The following is a 21,243-nucleotide window of genomic DNA, read 5'->3' as shown; positions in this document are numbered from 1 at the left end:
TAAATCTTGTTCGGAACTTAGAATAATTTTCCCAGTATTTTAATTTCTTTTACAATTAATTCGTTCGGCTTCGTAATAATTTCTCACACGCTTAATTTCTTAATTTAATCATACCTTCGGTAACAATAATATAAAATTATTAACTAAATAAATACAATAATTAAATAATAATCGCCGCACTAATAACAATAATTGTTTCTATTAATTTTTAAGTAATTAACTAAAAATAAACTAAAATACTCAAATACAAAAAGTAAAATCTGGGTCATAAACTGTAAATTATTATATTTTAATTTTTTTAAGACTACATCAATTTTGACGATATGCAATTGTCTTGGTTAAATAATAAATTTTAAATTTTAGAATTTGTTAGCAAATATTCGTTAAACAATAAATGTTTACTGTTTAAAATTCTATTACTTAATGATTTATTAAGTTTGAATTTCCCATTGAATGGCTAAGGCTAGGTTACCCAATTCTGGCTCAAGTCTTGGTTGCCATTCAACGCCCATGGCTACAAAGAAAAAAAAATTTACTTAAATCAAGTAAATAATTTTTAAGAATTTCATCTTCTTGATTTGAGTAGAAAAATTCTTAAACTAAGAAATTTTTCTCGATTTAAGTAAATTTTATTTAATTAAAGAATTTTTCGTTTTGATTGAAGACAATTAAACTCTTCAAAGTTATTTTCATGGTTCAAGAAAATAGGTTTCCCAATCTTGGCTAACCCTTGGGTAATCATTGTGGCTGTGACTGGGTGACCCAGTTCTGGCCCAGGCTCGGGTAATAATTGGGCCGACCAAGGCGTGGTTGCCCAGTCTTGGCCCAAGCTTGGGTCACCGATGAATCGCCAAGGCTAGGTTAGCCAGTCTTGGCACAAGCTTGGATAATTATTGGCATGATCGAGGCTGGGTTAACCAGTCTTGGCCCACGCTTGGGTCGCCAATGAATGGCCAAGGCTGAGTTAGCCAGTCTTGGCCTAAGGTTGGGTAATCATTGGCATGGCCGAGGCTGGGTTAAACAGCCTGGCCCACACATGGGCCAATACAAGTACGCCGAAGCTAGGTTTCCCAGTACTGGCCCAAGCCTGGCCCCTTTGTCAACTCTGGAGGTTTCCTGCATGGGTTTTCATCATCTCTTAAAAATTTATTCGACATTGCGCATAATGATGCTTTAAATATGATCGATGTTAAGATTAAAAATTTTTTATTAAATCAACGTAAGCCTTGTCGTGTTGGATACATCGATGAGGTTGAAGATCCAATTTCCGGTAAATATTGAAACAATTTCTGTATTCTATGGTTTATATTTTGAAATTATAACTTTTTTTTTTCATTTTTTTTTAGAAAGTTCTGAACCTAGTTCACAAATTGAGTCATCAGAAACTAACTTTTTCAGTCAACGAAGCATTCAGAGAGATCCCAGTTTTGTATTGGAATTAAATGAATCACCACCACTGAAAAAACCTCGAGGAACAATCGATATTTTTACTCCAAAACTATGCACAATGTTGGATAAATGTAAAATCAGCGATCGGAATGCGACGGGTTTATTGATTAGTTTTCTTGAAGCTGTTGGGATAGATGCTAGCCAATACATTGTTAATAGAACTTCAATAAAACAGAAGCGTGAAAAGTTTCGAGAGGACAGAGCCGCGGAAATTCAACATAGATTTAAAAATACAGAACTCAGTAGATTAATTATCCACTGGGACGGCAAACATTTACCTGACATCACTGGTAGAAACTTCATAGAGCGTCTTCCCATTATAATTTCTGCAGAAAAAGAAACTAAAATACTATCGATACCCAAACTCGAAAATTCCACCGGTCGCGCAATGGCTGATGCAGTTTTTGATGCTCTGCAAGAATACGGGATTAGTGAATTCGTAGTTGGTTTGTGCTGTGATACTACAGTTTCAAATACAGGACAATTTAACGGTGCAGCAGTGTTGATTAAACAAGCATTGGAACGAGATCTTCTTCTATTACCATGTCGACACCATATATTGGAAGTTGTACTGAAAGCTGTATTCGATTGTCAAATTTTCAATTCTTCTGGACCGAATGTGCCTTTATTTGTAAGGTTCAGGAAAGAATGGGATGCATTGGACCTTACAAAATTTGAATCTGGAATAAACGATCCGATAATCTATAATATTCTCGAAAATGATATTCTCGACATTCGTGAATTTGCAGAAACACAATTGACTTTGAATCACGACAGAGACGATTATTTAGAATTATTAAAGTTGACATTGATATTCATTGGAGTAGTACCCGATAATGTTGTGTTTCGTGTTCCTGGAGCTATGCATCAAGCAAGGTGGATGGCCAAGGCAATTTACTCTCTCAAAATTTTTCTTTTGCGATCTACGTTTAAGCTGACTTCGAATGAACAAAAAAGTCTTGGTATGATTTGTGTTTTTATTGTAAAAATATATGTGAAGATATGGTTTATGGCATCATCATCAATCAAAGCTCCCAATTGTGATTTTCAATTGATACAATCGATTTACAACTTCCAATCAATTGACAAAAAACTATCATCTGCTGCTTTGAAAAAAATTTTGAATCATTTATGGTATCTCACTCCAGAAAACTGTTTAATGGCACTATTCGATGACAGTGTTGATGAAGAAACAAAAAAAAAATGGTTCAAAATTTATTCGATAATAACGATTATGATTCTTCAGATGACAGTCAAATCTGTAATTCAAAAAAAATAGAAATAGCTGAAAAAGATGTACCAAAATTATTCGACCATGGATTAGAACAGTTCGTTGATCATTCATCAATTAATTTCTTTCTTAAACTGGGTTTGGATACTAGTTGGCTGAAAGATGATTGTGAAAACTGGCAAGAAAATATAAATTATCAGATCTGTTTGAACGCTGTAAATAATTTATCTGTTGTGAACGATGTTGCTGAACGCGGTGTGAAATTAATGCAAGAATACAATGATTTGTTTACGAAAGATGAAAATCAGAAGCAGTTTGTGATTCAAATTTTGGATGATTACAGAGCTCGAAACATAAAAAATACAAAAGAAAGCTTACTTAAACCTTGGAATTAATAAATCAGTCTATAAGATGTAAATTTGAACTTTTTTTTTTGAAAATGGATAGATAATATCGAATATAACTTGGTAGTCATTAACTTAATCTCTATAAATGAATAATTGTATATAAAATTTACTAAATTGTTCATATTTCAAGAAAAATAAAGTTTTTAGTGCTAAAATAAATGATTTAATAAAGTTAATAAGTTTACCAATGAGATTATCTCGATGGATATGAACTTCATCCAAAAACAAAAGAAACCCTTTTGTAGAGAATTTGATTTCCTATAAGCATATTTTCATGATTTTTTATCAAAATTTAAATAATGTAACAAATATTCCAAAAAACTATAATTTTATCGAAAAATGAACTTAAATTGGCCGCCGGCACGTGTTATTTTTGTTAAAAATCAAAAAGCAAAATTTTTCCCGTAGTTTTTCGTCAAAAGGAAGGATTTTTTTGGGCGTCTGAAAGAATTTAATTTTTAACGACCACCCTACTGTATACTCTTCTTGTTTATCTGCGCACCACTTTAGTTTTTCTTTGCTCAATTCACTACTTTCTTTTGCCTGATCCTGGTCCTGGATATTCAGTAGTTCTTCTTTTAGAGTCATCCCAGATAGCAAAATGACGTATTAAGTTATTCCGAATGAGCTCAGATTTATGATTTGGACGTCAGAGCCTACGTCTAAAAGACGTCTTTAAGACCTTCTGAAGAGGTCGAATGCGCCGCTTATTGTAGACTTTAAGAACTCATCAAAACGAGCTCTTAAAGAGCTCTTTTTTCTGAACTCGCACAAATGAATGATTTTTGATCTCTATACAAAAATAATATTAATAATAATAATAATAATAATAATAATAATAATAATAATAATAATAATAATAATAAAAGTAAATTATGAAAAATAATTCAGAGTTTCATGAAGCATCGATGCTGATTTCGAATGTTTATTATTTTAGTTAGACCTAATATTGTCGGTTTAAAGAGAGAACGTGAAAATCGCAATTGCCGTAACTAAGATTCGAACCCGAGTCGCGCGCGTGCTAGATCGATACTTAACCCCCTACGCTGTTCAAACGATATGTCGTTACACATCTCATTATTCTTATAAGCTAAGTTTATATAGTGATGAAGTGTTGCGATCATTGTCTATATTATTTATTCTATTTGATACTGTGTATCGATAGAGAAAAAGTAACTTTTACGAATATTTATATACTAAAAAATATTCAAAAGTCTACCTGTAATATTTTTTTAAATAGTCTATATAAATTTTGTTTACTTTTCACAATATAAAATCTAATAGATAAATTAATGAATATTAAAAATTCAACAATAATTAATAAGTATATAGTTATAAGATATCGTTAAATTCGAATAAAATGTTTAAAATTGATACATGCAAAGTACTCCTTAAATGTACAAAGTTCACATAATTTTTTCAGATTAGAATCCAATTTTATTATTTTATTTAAATTAGTTTGATTACGAACCAGATTTTAACATTATTGCCTATTAATTCATAATATAATTTAAAATTTTTGAAAAATTTAATTAACCTGGATTAAGAGAAATGAGTTAACCTATGCCAAGTGTATATCTATATATTAATCTATTCAAATTGTTTTAAATGATTTAATTCGAATTATTTTTAATCATTTTCAATTTAATTTCTCAATCAGGAAAGTAATAAATGAAAAATGAATAAGATTTTGACAGCTTTATATTAAAAAGAAATTTGTGTTTTTGTTTATAATGTCTATAAGCTCATTATACGCAACTCAAAAAGAAGTCCAAAAAAGGGACTCAGTTAGATGTCAGAAAATTGACTCCAAACTTATGAGTTCATTAAGAGCTCTTAGTTCTGACCTCGTAAAAAAGAGCTCCTTAAGACGTCACATTAGGACTTCTACAAGAAGTTTTTTAAAAGACTTCATACTGAAATCTTTCTGACTTGGATGCTGACTGGGATTGCTACTGGTAAATTATCTGACTCTGGTCTGGCCTGGATTTGCAGACTGCTTACTTTATTTAGTGCATCTGTATTTAAAGTGCGCTGTATAGTGCGGACGTGTTTTTGCATTGGTGCATTTGGTGTGTTATTTGTAAATGATATTGTGGTTTACTGATATAGACAATTTATTTAAACTATATTTTTGAATACGGGCTTCTTTTTGAAATAATAATCGCTTGTATTTCTTACTGAACGGATTTTGTATTTAAAGAAAACAGTTGCAATTTCTGATTTAGGTTAGTTTTATTTTGGCTAACCTATTAGAAAATTTAAGTGTGCTGCCATCTTGCGTTCGGTATATATATTGTGCTGCCATCTCACAATTCTTGTGACAATGTCTATGTCGTGTGGATTGTGCCTAAAGGTCATCAGTGACGCCGCATCAGCTGTCCAAACAACTGCTTATTGTAAACCCGAGAAAAAATGTTTCTATATAATCATATATAATTGTATATAATCATATATGACTATATATGATTATATATGGAGTCACATATATAATTATATACTATTATATATAATCATATATAATTATATATAATCATGCATGTTTATATATGGAATTGTATATAAGATTATATATAATTATATATGACTGTATATGGAGCAATATACAGCCATGCAGGATTATATATAGTTCCATATACAACTATATATAATCATACATGATTATATACCGAATTGTATATGAGGTTATATATAATCATATATAATTATGTATGACTATATATGGAGCAATATAAAACCAAGCAAGATTATATAGTTCCATATATAATTATATATAACCATACATGATTATATATGAAATTGTATATGAGGTCATATATAATCATATATAATTATATATGACTATATATGGAGCAATATACAGCCAAGCAAGATTATATATAGTTCCATATATAATTATATATAGTTATATATAATCATACATGATTATATATGGAATTGTATATGAGGTCATATATAATCATATATAATTATAAATGACTATATATGGAGCAATATACAGCCATCCAAGATTATATATAATTATATATAAGTATATATAATTATATATGCTTATATATAATTAACATATATAAAAATTTTTTCTTTGAAAAAAAATTTTTTTTTGGTAATCACGAAAAGTGTAAAATGATGTTTATAATTACGTTTAAATAATTCTGAAATACAAAATTTGTTACATTTCCTATGAGATCTTTTGGTCTGCTCTGCTACTACCTAATAGTAAAATCATTATTTATTTTATTATTTAAATAAGTGTTATATTATAATGAGATTCGGTCAAATAAATAAATTATGAATTATGACTATCCAAATATATTATAAAATCAATTTTTATATTATGTTTATGATAAACTCATATGATACATTATGTAGATCATAGAATCATTGACATCTAAGACAGCAGCACAGCAGACAGAAACTTCAAGACGCACGGACATCACTAAAGTTAAGCAGCATTGAGCTGGGTTAATAGTTGGATGGGTGACCGCTGGTGTTATAGCCGTAAAATTATAGCTAGATATTTTTTTTGCATTATAATTGGTTACAGAGAATTGCGTAGGACCATATTAAATACTATATCCATAAAATTAACCCAATAATTAATCAGATGTAATAAATATATAATTAAATATTGTTATATATAATTATATATGATTAGATATGATTATATTTGGCCATTTTTCATATATAATCATATATAACCAATTTATATATAAATATATATAATTATATATAAATATTTTTTCTCGGGAACACTACTTTCATAACACATGTGTGAAGGTGCGATGTTGTTTACCATCTAAGGCATATGCGGCCGCTAAGGTTAAGGATTGCTGTCCGGCTTGTGTCACTGATGTGTCACCGATAATAAAGGAAATTTCTGAGAAGTTAAACAAAATAGATGGAGTAGATAAGAACGTGGCTAAGTTCGGAAAAAAGTTGGACAAGTTTGACGAAACTATGAAGTCAGTCAATGACAAGGTTGACAAACTGATTTCTAATTATGATATTTTGCAGAAAAATGTCAAGGATTTGGAGGCTAGGGTTTCTAAAATTGAGGAAGCTCAACCTGATGGTGGTAATAATCTTTTGGAAGAAGCTAGAGCTATTGCGAAAAATATTGCTGATGGTGATTTGGAGGCTAGAATGCTGCAGATGGAATCACGTTCACTTGCGGATGAGTTAACGATTACTGGTCTTCTTAAATTAGATGGAGAAAAGCTTCCCGACGTCGTTGTACAATTAACGCAGGCTTTGAAAGTACCAGTTACTGAAAATGAGATTGTCAGCGCGGAACGTTTGGGTAGGAAGAGTAACAGGAGCCATCGCAGTGTTTGCGTCAAGTTCAATAGCTTGAAGCATGTTGATGAATGCATTAAAGGTATTAAAAAAAACAAAGTAAAAGTTAGTACTTTGATGCCTGGCGTTCAGGTCCAGGATGCAGATGCTACTATATATATTCATCGTAGGCATCCGTCATCTCTGTATAAGCTCCGGCTCGAGGTCCGTAAAAAGTACCCGACAATTCATCCTAAAAACATTTGGATTTCGAATACTTCAGTAAATGTCAGGTATGCAGATGATGAACCACCTGTTAAGTTGAGACCTACAGTGGGGATAGGCCCACTGCAGGATTTAATTCAATAACAAATCACTGCTCCCTCACCATCTTCAATGTCCATCGACTCATCGCAGAGTCCTTCAACTCGATTAAGTAATTTAAAAGTTTGTCATGTAAACGCTCAATCGCTCAGAAATGAGTGTCATTTTGAAATTTTCAAAGAATATTTTAGAGATCATAATTATGACATAATTGCTGTTTCGGAAACGTGGTTGAATCGGTTAATACCTGATAACATGGTGTCTCTCCCACATCACACTCTTTATCGCCATGATCGCCATCTTCGTAGTGAAGATGGGGTAGCTCTTTATGTACGAAATAATATTAAAGCTGAATATGTTGCATCTTCAGCAAACTCAGAAGACAAACATCCAGAGTACTTATTCGTTGAAATATTGAGTTCATCAAAGCAAAAGATACTAGTTGGTGTGGTCTATAAACCATCTAACATAGGACATTTAGATGATTTAGAGGAGGAGATGGAAAACATAATGGTGCCATTTAATAATATTTAATAATATTATTATTGTTGGAGATTTAAATTCAGACTTAAGTAAAAAGAATTTTTATGGTGATCAACTGCGGAAGTTTTGTGATTGTTTAGACTTACATATTGTTGAGTATGCTCCTACTCATCACTTACAAAACTCAGATTCTTGGATTGATGTTTGCATTGTGGATGATCTGTCCAAGGTGTTGGCGTCAGAACAATTTTCAGAGCCATTTATTTCTGATCATGACTTAATTTCTGTGACTTATAATTACAAAGTTGAATTACAACAGCTGAACAACTTTACATTCAGAAATTGGAATGCTATTGATGATGATAAGCTGCGAGAATTGTGTGAAGATATTGATTATGAAACTCTGAAGGAGCTGGGCTCAGTTGATGAAATGAACACTTGTTTACATGCACACCTTGAACGTATTATAAATGCTATTGCGCCTGAAAAATTGGTTGTTCCGCGTCGACCACCGGCTCCATGGTTCACTGATGATATTAGAAGTCTCCAATGTCGGAGAAATAAGCTTTATCGCATCTACAGAAGGACGGGTTATGCTTATAAAGAGTACTCTAACGTCAGGCGATTGGTTAAAAAACGTATTACTGAAGCAAAGAAAAAATACTTTGACAATCAATTAATTAATGCAAAAAACTCGAGGGAACTTTGGAATGATCTAAGAAGATTAGGCATTGTTAAACAGAAGAAATCACAAACTATTATAAAAGTTGACTTGAATGAATTAAATGAATTCTTTGCACGTGCGTCGGGTAACGTCATCGATTCAGATGTTGACACGTCAGACATATTGTTGGTTGATAATAATGGCGATGAATTCACTTTCACAGAATTGAACACAGTAACAGTTAGAAAATCAATTATGAGATTGACGTCAAATTCATGTGGCTCGGATGGCTTTTCTATCAAGTCATATAAATGTGTGCTGCCTTTTTTTCAGCAAGCAATTACAGACCTCTTCAACGTGTCATTAACTACAGGAGTCTTTCCGGAGAATTGGAAGCTATCACATGTGATTCCTATTCCAAAAAAGGCTTATCCAGTAAACTGTGAAGATTATAGGCCTATATCGCTATTGCCAAACTTGTCAAAAGCCTTGGAACGGTGTGCTCATGATCAAATTGTTAAATATATCAATGACAATAATTACTTCGATGAATATCAGACAGCATTTCGTGGAGGTTTGGGTACGCAGACTGCCATTGTAAAGTTCTGTGACGATATAAGACAAGCGGTGAATGAGTCAAAGGTTTTAATTGCAATCTCGTTTGACCTTAGCAAGGCCTTTGATTCTGTGAATCACAAAAGATTATTATGTAAATTGTTATCTATGAACATGTCGAATTCAGCCGTTGATTGGATTGGATCTTATTTAGCAAACAGAAAGCAGTCCGTACGCTCTAGCGAAGGTAACTCGTCGTGGGAAGAAATTGTAAGTGGTGTACCTCAGGGAAGTGTGCTTGGTCCGTTATTCTTACTATACATCACAGATTTAGCTAAACGTTTAGATTGCCAATACTTATTCTATGCTGATGACTTACTGATATACCTTTCTTGCCATCTTTCTCAAATCAGTGTTTGTGTGAATAAGCTTGACGGTGAAATAATAAAAATCACAGATTGGTGCAGAACTTATCATCTAAAAATGAATCCTTCGAAGACGAAAGAAATTATTTGTGGAAATAGAGCAAAAATTAGTAGTGATGAGTGCAGACTAGCTGACACAATCTTTGTGGAGGGGTGTGCTATTCCTTATAGTAGCACTGTAAAATACCTTGGGGTGACTATAGATAGTACTCTCTCATGGGAGAATCAAGTAACAAATTTGTGCAATCGCGCTATGAGTATTCTAGCACAACTAAAAATAAACAATGAAATATTTAGTGAAAGTTTACGTATTAAGCTAGTATCTACTTTAATAATTCCTCTCTTTGATTATTGTTGTGCGGCGTATACGAATATGTCAAACAAATTATTATTAAAGATGCAGCGTAAATTGAATTAATGTGTTAGATTTATCTATAAAGTACCAAAATATGAACATGTTACTCCATATTTCAAAAAGTTAGGTTGGCTAAAGCTTGCAGCGAGAAGAGACTATTTCATTGCTTGTCTGTTTTATAAGGAAATTCGACTAAATTATCGGCAGCTATTTGGCTCAAAACTAGACTCTTTGCCTGTAGCACTGCGTAGAGGTGATGTCCGACAAGACTATCTTCGTATACCGCAGGCTAATTGTGTCATGTATGATAATTCATTCTTAATTCATGGCATACGTATCTGGAATGCACTGCCTGCTGAGACTGTGGCTGTAGATAATTTGGTTGAATTTAAAAATATTTGCTTCAATCACTTTTTTGAACATGACAATTAACAATTGCAATCTTTATTTTGTATTGTATTTGAATATTTTTTCTTGTAGAATTATTATGACTTTAAATTAAGTTATTTGTTTGTATTAAATAATCTATTTGGATTTTATAACATTTGAAATTAAATCTAATTGTAAACCTTTAATTAGTTAAGTAATCTTGTAACCTATGTAAACCAATGTAATTTAAATATTGATGGCTTTGAGGGAGCTTAGGTTCCAGAGCCAAATAAATTTTTTATCTATCTATCTATCTATCTGGTCCAAGGCATATTACTAGATCGAGTACTGAAGCACACACTTCATCTTTACCTCCTACAAAGGTGACTTCGCCAGTTCAATCTCTATCGACTCGTCCGTTTGCAATGTGCAACCCCCATTCTTCACATATCTTCAGCAGCTTCCTACTTTCAGTATTAATAGTTTTGTCCTGCGATCTTCTTATCTCGCCTACATGCTCTTCCCATTCACTGTCGATGTATCCAGTTTCCTCACCGACTCTCGCATTGATGTCTCCGATCACATATGTAGTTTTGCCAGATTTCACAGCTTCAAAAAGCTGCTCTTCAAGATCTTTGCGTGCTACGTTAAGTCCAACATTATTGTACATTGTTATTATTTTATCCTTATCAGACGTTACCAGTAGTCTTAGCTTCCACTCTTTGACGCTCTAGTTTTTGGACATGCTGTTCCTTATGCCAAGAAACTGTCCACTGCTTGCTCTTCCTCTGATATTCTTTCGCTTCACTGTGGCCTTGCACCACCAGTGATACTTATTATTTAGCGATTTTATCTTCTTGTTTTGCGCTTCCTTGGTTACCTACGTCTCCTGTAAAATAATTATGTCAGCAAGTTCTAAAAAGTTATCTGCATACTTAGCGTTTTTAATTCCTGCAATATTCCATAGTATAATTTTTATTTCTTGTTTACTGCTCTTCATGGCTCCAAAATGGCTGCTGCATTAAGTCACCATTTAGGTCTTCCCATCTCCACCAGGCGTCTTTTGCCCACATTCGCATGTAGTTGGTTTTTGCTGCTCTCCCTTGCGCGATCTCTTTGTCCACATCTCTTGTCTGATCCATGCTTGCACATGAGCTTCTCTTCTAGTGTAGTCATCGTTTATCGATAGGTTCGACCCTTTCAGCTTGTTTTTCTGTGCCATTATGACTTTCTTTGGATTAATTGACTCTAGCGTTGCTATCAGTAACTTCTGGCTCGTCGCAACCTTCTTTACTTTTGTACTGATGCCGAACTCTGCATTTAACCAGTTTGACATGTTGTTGATGTCCTTACAGTCAGGATTGAAATCTCCTGTGATGACAATATTGTTTCTTCTCCGACGTCTTTCGTCCACCTCTCTCTTGAGCTCTCCAAATCTCATGGCACCTGGTTTTTCTACCATAGTCTCAGGTTTACGTTTTCTGCTTTTATCATCCTTGATCTTTTGGTCATCTTTTCTGTTGTCAGTATTGTCTTTTTGGTGTTTTCCATCTCTGCTATTTTGCATTCCATTACTCTGCGACGCTTGTTCCTGACTAGGACTTATTCTTGTGTTTTTATTTTTTGTCAGGTGGCTGATTGGAGGTTTTCCTCGCAGGTGGTCGAGGCTTTGAAGGAACCTTTCTGTATTCTCCTGTGCTGTTTTCTTACGTGTTGTGGGGCTTAACTTTGCTTCATTATTCTTCTCTTTTAGCTCGCTCATTTGTACCTTCAGTTTATTTATTTCTTGCATCATTGCCTTGAGTTCTTCTTCTGTACTTCGTTTTAGCTCCTCCTGCTCCTTCTGAATTATTTGCAGCTGCCTCTCCTTCTTAGTGCATTCTACGCATCTGTCTGCACTGTGACACCTTCTTCTCACCGGAATAATTCTCCTATTCAGAGACTCATTGTTTATGATCTTGATGTCTTGCGATCCTCCTTTTTTTGGCGTACTGCTAACTCTGCTAAAGTTGCTCCGTCTATTTGGTATAGGTGTTGATACGTATGGATGCTCATTGTACTCTGTGAAATTATTCAGACTGTCATCCAGAAAATTCGGTATACTACCGTTGAGACTATCCATTTCCAGTGTCTCTATCTCATTACTCGTCCATGGTTGCAGAGGTTTTTTGAGGAATTTATTAATATTTTGCGTGTTACCTGCTCTTATATCTTTTTCTGCTTTTGATTTTCTTCCTCTTTTTTTCAGGCTCGCCTGACTTCCATATTTGTTGTCTCTAACTTCTTGGCTGTTGTGATTTAAATTTGCCGCCTTCAATACACCCATTGCGCCTGCGCTGCTTATTTCTGTGGTTACTATGCTATTTTTAGGTTATCTTTCTCTCCGGTGAAACTTGATGCGAGATTAAAAATATAATTTTACCTGCATTTAGGGCATTTATTTGCCAAAAGTACAAATTTTATTTCTAGTTCCTTTTTAGAAATTACGCACTCGGTTTTACTGTCTTACAACCAATGTTATACTAAAAAATAGCCTGAAACACTTTGTCACGATGTGCACCTCACGCGGGTTACCGACCGAATTTTTTAAATTTTTTATTTTTAATTTTTAATTTTTAAATGCTGCTTAGCTTGGGTGATCGCCAGAGTCAGATGCGTGCCGCGTGGCTATCTTTGCCGCTTCAATCACACAATTTATTTTTTGCTTAATAAATGAATGGGTGTTATGAGGCGTGCATTTTTGGATTTTCCAAACTTTTGGCACTTTCTTGTGTCCTACATGAAAATATATTTAGTAAATGAAATTTTTTGTTGATAATTAGTTTTCTAGCCTAACCTAGCTGCATTTTAATAATTCTGGCTTATAAGTAATTTGAACTAAAATAAAGAATAACTCAAAAATTAAATCAATCTCAAAGATTATATTAGTTGCCCAGTCAGCATCCAAGTCAGAAAGATTTCAGTATGAAGTCTTTTAAAAAACTTCTTGTAGAAGTCCTAATGTGACGTCTTAAGGAGCTCTTTTTTACGAGGTCAGAACTAAGAGCTCTTAATGAACTCATAAGTTTGGAGTCAATTTTCTGACATCTAACTGAGTCCCTTTTTTGGACTTCTTTTTGAGTTGCGTATAATGAGCTTATAGACATTATAAACAAAAACACAAATTTCTTTTTAATATAAAGCTGTCAAAATCTTATTCATTTTTCATTTATTACTTTCCTGATTGAGAAATTAAATTGAAAATGATTAAAAATAATTCGAATTAAATCATTTAAAACAATTTGAATAGATTAATATATAGATATACACTTGGCATAGGTTAACTCATTTCTCTTAATCCAGGTTAATTAAATTTTTCAAAAATTTTAAATTATATTATGAAGTAATAGGCAATAATGTTAAAATCTGGTTCGTAATCAAACTAATTTAAATAAAATAATAAAATTGGATTCTAATCTGAAAAAATTATGTGAACTTTGTACATTTAAGGAGTACTTTGCATGTATCAATTTTAAACATTTTATTCGAATTTAACGATATCTTATAACTATATACTTATTAATTATTGTTGAATTTTTAATATTCATTAATTTATCTATTAGATTTTATATTGTGAAAAGTAAACAAAATTTATATAGACTATTTAAAAAAATATTACAGGTAGACTTTTGAATATTTTTTAGTATATAAATATTCGTAAAAGTTACTTTTTCTCTATCGATACACAGTATCAAATAGAATAAATAATATAGACAATGATCGCAACACTTCATCACTATATAAACTTAGCTTATAAGAATAATGAGATGTGTAACGACATATCGTTTGAACAGCGTAGGGGGTTAAGTATCGATCTAGCACGCGCGCGACTCGGGTTCGAATCTTAGTTACGGCAATTGCGATTTTCACGTTCTCTCTTTAAACCGACAATATTAGGTCTAACTAAAATAATAAACATTCGAAATCAGCATCGATGCTTCATGAAACTCTGAATTATTTTTCATAATTTACTTTTATTATTATTATTATTATTATTATTATTATTATTAATATTATTTTTGTATAGAGATCAAAAATCATTCATTTGTGCGAGTTCAGAAAAAAGAGCTCTTTAAGAGCTCGTTTTGATGAGTTCTTAAAGTCTACAATAAGCGGCGCATTCGACCTCTTCAGAAGGTCTTAAAGACGTCTTTTAGACGTAGACTCTGACGTCCAAATCATAAATCTGAGCTCATTCGGAATAACTTAATACGTCATTTTGCTATCTGGGTGTGCGTTTGTTAGTAATTTCTTTATAATAAAGTTTATTTACTTGAATATGTGATGGGTCTTGAGATGAATACAGCAGAGATGGTGAGCAAAAATCTCTCGATCGTGCAATGAAAATAATTGATAGCATCAATTCTAAATACCAAGATGTTAATTCTACCCCTCGAGTTGAGGTTCTGCTAGCTGGAGTAATTTTGATTGCGGTGAGTGTGTCCTTAAGCTCAAAATTTCTACCGCCGGGTTCCTAATTTGTGCCTCATGTTTTAGAAACGGAATGTTTACTCACCACCATACACTTTCAGGATTAATGTTCAGCGAAGTGAGTACGGCCCATGGTCATGTAATGATGAAGGTGGCTGCTCTCGTAACGGTTTCACGCGGTTACTTTGGGTGAGTTATACTTCAGCTGAAAGGGAATTGAAGAGATTGAATGATTGGTGGAAGACTAACGAGGAGCAATTTGAAGACTTGAACTACGATGTGTTCCTCTACTCATTCCCGTAAGTTTCCTCATTGCTAAATTATACATAGTTCAAATTGTTAATTTGTGGATCATGATTTAGTCCATTATTTCCGATTATTTAGTTGGTACCTGAGTGGGGAAGGCAAGGCTGGAGAAGAAAGAAGACCAGTGTGGTCTTTGTCTAGTGAAACGGTCTGCTCCTCAAAACTGGGAGCAGTTGTTAGTAATCTGTTTGAGGATGACCACTATGCATATCCAATAAAACTCTCTTATTTGTGAGTATCATAAATATCATTGTTTTTAGCTATCGATATTTTTAATTGAGTTTTGGGAATCTTGTAGACTCGAAGTCGCTCATGATCAAGACAGGAAAGATTCTCATTGGTACACGTTGGAAATAGATTATATTTGGAACAAGGTAACTGAATGGAGAAATCGGACTGCTCGAATTGTGGAGAAAAATCCCCGTCTCAATAAATATTTCTGTCTTCAAAAGCTCGCAGATAAGGAAGATGAATATGATGATGAATAATAATGAGTGTAATAAATAGAAAAATGAGCGGTGATTGTTGAGATCTTGGAAATAATTATTAAAAATAAAGTTCAGTTAACAAAAACGAGATGTTTTTATGAGATGTCGCATCCCAAATGTCAAAAAGGCGTATTAAAGCAGTTAGATAAGGTTTTATGTCAAATGAGTGTATAAGAAAATATTTTTTGCCAAACAATCATGGAAAAATATATATGTTAAACATATATGTAGCATATACTTGCGTAAAAGAAGTATATGTTGACATATATTTTTAGATACTTATTTAACCCTTCAGTACCCACGTTCTTTTTAGTGTCTCACTTGCACTGCAGCGACATCCTATAAGTTGAATGTTGTTGCGTGAAAAAATTCTCATAGCGAGGGTACTGAAGGGTTAAACATATGCGTAGCTATACAGGGTACCCAGAAGTAACCACTGTACACCGGACGCCATTGTAGCATCTGATGAAAAAAAAATTCTGAGATGAAAAGTTCTTAGCCATTTTTTAATCAGACTCATAGATAATAAATTGTTAGTTAAAATAACGTCTCTAAAAGTACGTGCCAAACAAAGATACAACAAACTGTATGATTAACTAGCTACTAGAGCTAACGTAGTCACAAACATTCATTTACACATTCACATGTGCAAACGTCTTCGTTTGAATCCTACTTTACTGGACACTGGCGCTCTGTCTCTAACGCATAAAAGGACGTTATTTTAATTAATAATTAATTATCTATGCATAAGATTAAAAAATGGCCAAGGACTTTTCGTTTCAGAATTTTTTTTCTATTAGATGTTACAATGGTGTCTGTTACTTCTGGGACAACCTGTATATATACTAGGGTGTTTCAAGTTTAGGCGATTTTTTTTTTTTTTTCAACGAAAAAACAGACTGAAAACTTGCATGAAGGTGAGAACAGAAGCCTGTTCAAAGCGGAGCTCTTAATATTAATATTTAGAGGTGTCTGTCCCTAATTTTTCATTTTCCATTTAAATAACATAGGAAAAAAAATTCTTTTTTTTGTTTATTTTTCTAGCTCGGCATACGCACCTCATTATAAATAAGTCCATAGCATATTCTTGTAGAAAATTCAACGTTCTACAAAAAAGGTCTCTTACACTTTTATCATAAAGACAGCCGTTCTAAAGTTATTCAGACGTAAACTTCTAAATGTATAAAATTTTTATTATTCAAGTATTAAACTGATACAAATTATTACTGTCTTAAAAATTATTTTTATATGTAAAATTGGTTCTGATGCGCTAACATTTTCATAAAGCTAAAAAAAAAATTATTCATGTATCAAATTTTTGAAGTTATACTTCTTTTGGCGCGTTAGGCAAAAACAATGAGAGTAAATTTTTATGATGCGCGCGCACACCGTCACGAAAAACCGACACCCTGAAGTTAGCTACTCAACATTTTAGTTTTTTAAAAAAAGTTACCAACAAAATAAAAATAAGTACATCTACGTATGTTTGCGTGACAACTGGCAACTGTATTTATGATATTTCATATAAATATATATTTTTAACTTCCCGCTAAGAAAATTGAAAATTTTTAATAATGGGAAGTTATTGATTTCGGTCCGATTTTTAAAAGTTGAGTTTTCACCGGATGTCCACGTTTTAAGGTCCCAGGAAGCCATTCTGATTATTTCCGGCGAGGTGTCCGGCCGTGTGTGTGTGTGTCAATAAATTTTTGTCGTACGGTTTCTCAAAAACGAATCAACCGATTGAATTCTACGACACGTCATTCGAAAGGGTCTATCAAAACGTAGATCTGATTAGATTTAAGAGTTAATTAATCAAGCCATTTCGAAGAAATTAAAAGAAAAGTTTGAATTTTTATGTTTTTTAAAAATAACCTTAAAGCGTACGAAAAAATCATAATGAAACCATGTATACATTTTTTTTGCTTAAAAACTGCGTCGAATGCTTTTTTTAAAATGAAAATTGCCCTATTAGCACAAGCGAAACGAAGTTCACGTAAACCTGCGGCCGGAATTTGACGTAAAGTTTACGCTAACAGTAGAGCAACAGTTATACTTATAACAGTTGACGTGAAGTTAACGTTAACTTTCTGCAACTTTGCGTTAACTTTGAGTGAACCTTTCGGAAAATTCCGGCAATAGATTTACGCTAACTTGATGTGTAAGTTAAAGTCAAGTTCTGGGAAACTGTTGCAAATGCAGCGGTTGACGCGAAGTTAACATAAAGTTGACGTAAACTATTGAACATCAACCTAGTTGATGGTCAACCTGTGCTAACTGGGTGAACGACGCATTTAAAAGTTATAGTTTAGAAATTCACAAAATTTTTTTTTTCGGTATTTTTTTAAGATATTTTCCAGTTTCTTTAACCGATCAATAAAAACTTGTATATTTTCTTTTTGTGCTTTAAAAACTGCAGCAAAAGCTTTTTCAAAAAACAAAATCGAACGACACATTCAAAAGTTACAGTTGTTTAATAAATACATTTGGAGCTCGAGGAGCTCAAAATGTGAAAAACTGCGCTTTGAGCGCAAAATGTCAAAAGCTCAAATATTAATCAAAAAACACATTTTAAGGTGCTTGAAATGCAAACTTAACAGGAAGTTCTAGGTTTGGCCTCCATGGTCAACCGATTTCCAGATTTTTTTAATTATGTAGAAATAATTTTTTTATGATATTTAAATAAACTTTATTTAACTAGACAATGCGTTATAATGAAACTTTCAATGTATTAAATACTTTTTTTTTTATTATTAGTGTCGTTTTTTCTACAAACGTAGGATAACGCGATAGGTAAAATATTTAGAAAGATTTTTATTTTGTTACGTCAAAGAAGTATAACTTCTAACGTGCGTACATAAGTACACACACACTTTTTTTTTTCTTCTTTATTTCATTTACTGTAAGAAAATAATGACCCGAGTTTAATGAATTAAATTTTTAAAAAGTTTCACGGAATTATCAATTTATTACTCTAGACGGAGGGAAAGATAAGTTTGGAAAATCAGAAAAGTGCACGTCTTATAACGCTCACTTATCACAAAAAAATCTGGAAAACGGTTGACCTAAAGGCCATCCCTGCAACTTCCGCTAATTCCATATATAAGCGCTTAAAATTACACTTATGAGGTTTTCGAGCTCTTCAAGTCAAAAGTTTGATAAAAGTTTCGATTATTCGTTAATTCATTCAAGAGTTATTGCACTTCGAAAGTTCAAAAAATAGTGTTCTTTGAAACTGAGAATCTGTTCTCACCTTCATGCAAGTTTTCAGCCTGTTTTTTCGTTGAAAAAAAAGTCGCCTAAAATTGAAACACCCTAATATATACGTGTTTAAATATGAAGCATTCCCCATCAGGAATGGTTCCCATAATGGTATGTGAGAGCGAGAAGTTTCAGGGATAGCCTGAGGGAAGTTTCAGGTATGAGTTGTTTCAGGCAAATTTATTTCTTAAAAATTTTGATTGATAAAAGTGGAAAAATAAATGTACTTTTTTTTAAACCAAAAAAAAAACCTAACTTCACAATATTTTCCGAACGAATCGACCAATTTCACCTTGCTTTGCGGTAGTTGATGTCTTTTTTTAAGTAGAAGAGGTGTTTAGATTTTGGAATTGTTCGGTACTGTATTACATATGAACTTTTGAATTCTCTAAAAAGTCAACCTTAAATATTTGTTTTTGAAACTTTCTCGTCAAACAATATTGAAACAATATAATAACTCGGTATTATTGATTTTATAAGATAGATTTAATTAATGTAAAAAACAAAATTAAAAAATAAAAACGCCTTAATGTTTTGTATCATTATCACGATCGTTTTTAAAATACTCCTTATATATTTATAAGTTGCCGTCGGTGATGATTGTAAATGTTAAATTGTTTGAATAAATTTAATTATATTTGATTTTCACAACGATTTTTAAACAGCTAGAAGGCGTAAAACTGATATTTTTTGAGACAATTATTTTTAAATTTGAAAACCTTAAAAATGGATAAATAAACCTGAGTTATATTTTTTTAAAATGATTTTTTAAAAATGATAGTAAATTGTTAAATGAAGATTCAGTCAATATTTCAAACTAAAAATAATGAAGAATACTAACCAGTGTCCAAGCAGATGCCCATAGTAAGTTCCTCCAATAATGGCTGAATTGTAAAAAGGCCATTTAATTCACATGATAAATGATTTCACACACTATACTAACGCAAAAATTTGAACCAACAATTAACGTAATTAATTATCATTAGTTTTCTTTAAAACTTCAATATACTTTGATATATATTTCACAACTTCTTTTTTAACTTATCAAATTTTTCTAATTTATAAACTTTTATTTTTAATCTTTATCTCTGTTTACAAATAAATCACTTCACCCGTGATACTTTAATTTCTTCAAACGAATAATATAATCGTGATTAGATGAAAAAATGGTCTTGTAGTTATTTTTCAAAACTTTATTAACTAACTTTTTAAACACTAAACTAAGGATGACTAATATCAACATGTGTACTTTACGATGACCTTCTTAGGCCTTTAACTGATGACATTTCTTCCTCGCTTTTAAATAATTATTGAATTTGTTCAAACTAAAGTCCAACGTGCAAAAACGCTCTTATTACGTTTCAAGCATAAATAATTATTTGAATCACATTCATTAGGACTATGAATCGAAATTATAACTTTGACTGACATAAAAGTTCACAATTTAAACATAAAACGTAAAAGTTAGTAAAGTGAATTAAAAACTGAAGTAAGAACGAGAATAATTCATAAAACTCAGGATCGTAACCGTTAAATACTGAATACGTTAGTTTCGAATCTTTATGTGTGAAGCGAACACGTAAATATACTAATGATTGAAATCAACTATTTTATTTTAAATGGCTCTCATTTTTTTTTCCTGATGATATCTTTGTACTAGGTACCACAGAATTATTTTTCCGAGTTCATAAGTATGTAATTTTAATCGGCGTTTTTTAATCGTACTGACGAGTAAGTTTTGACGGACAGTCGAGGGTAGACACCCTTCCAACATACATGTGGTCACTATGGTTACTACTATACTGCGTTTGCGCTCTAATTGTCAACCTTTGTATATATTTACATATTTATTAATGATTGTATCGCTTATTGAGAACTACATATTATAGATTTATTTGAAATATACCATTTTATTACGGAAAAATTTTTTTTTTCTAAAATTCTGTTCTTTTTCAGTGTTATTGATTTATTTTTTCCAATAGTTGTGTGATTATTTTGAATGAAAATGTAAAAATTTTTCAATTAAAGAGTATTTAAAGCACATTTCATGAACATATATTGTATTCATTTATAATTTTATCAATATTATTTCAGTAATTTAAATGCCATTACAATATTGACCGCAGTTATTTGATGATTAATGACAATATTAACTAGCAGGAAAAAAGTTTGTTTATT

The 21,243-nt window shown here is 32.1% G+C and overlaps 1 protein-coding gene and 1 long non-coding RNA gene across 5 annotated transcripts in view; one reads left to right on the top strand and one right to left on the bottom strand.

Annotated features, from left to right (window-relative positions):
• The window catches only part of LOC123268731 (adenylate kinase isoenzyme 5), a 40,141-nt gene extending 19,184 nt beyond the window's left edge, over positions 1-20,957 (bottom strand). Inside the window, exons 1-2 of one of the 4 annotated variants that reach the window (XM_044734076.1) lie at positions 19,907-19,996; positions 15,096-15,215 (exon numbers count right to left, since the gene is read on the bottom strand). Coding sequence is in view for 3 of the 4 variants with exons in the window: in XM_044734075.1 (XP_044590010.1) it covers positions 19,907-19,928 (22 nt within the window). In the remaining variant the exon portion in view is untranslated. Of the gene's footprint in view, positions 1-15,095; positions 15,216-19,906 lie in introns of all 4 variants that reach the window. The other 3 variants (XM_044734075.1, XM_044734073.1, XM_044734074.1) reach the window with 3 other exon arrangements.
• On the top strand, positions 15,204-15,936 carry LOC123268733. Its single transcript, XR_006510278.1, has 3 exons — positions 15,204-15,309; positions 15,395-15,547; positions 15,615-15,936. It is a non-coding gene; the product is annotated as an uncharacterized LOC123268733 (long non-coding RNA).
• Positions 20,958-21,243: the final 286 nt, after the last annotated feature.

The sequence above is a fragment of the Cotesia glomerata genome, linkage group LG7, assembly GCF_020080835.1.
Source record: "Cotesia glomerata isolate CgM1 linkage group LG7, MPM_Cglom_v2.3, whole genome shotgun sequence".
In the NCBI taxonomy this organism is placed as follows: Eukaryota; Metazoa; Arthropoda; class Insecta; order Hymenoptera; family Braconidae; genus Cotesia; species Cotesia glomerata.
Note: the sequence above shows the minus strand (reverse complement) of the source record. Positions and strands in the feature narration are given on the sequence as shown.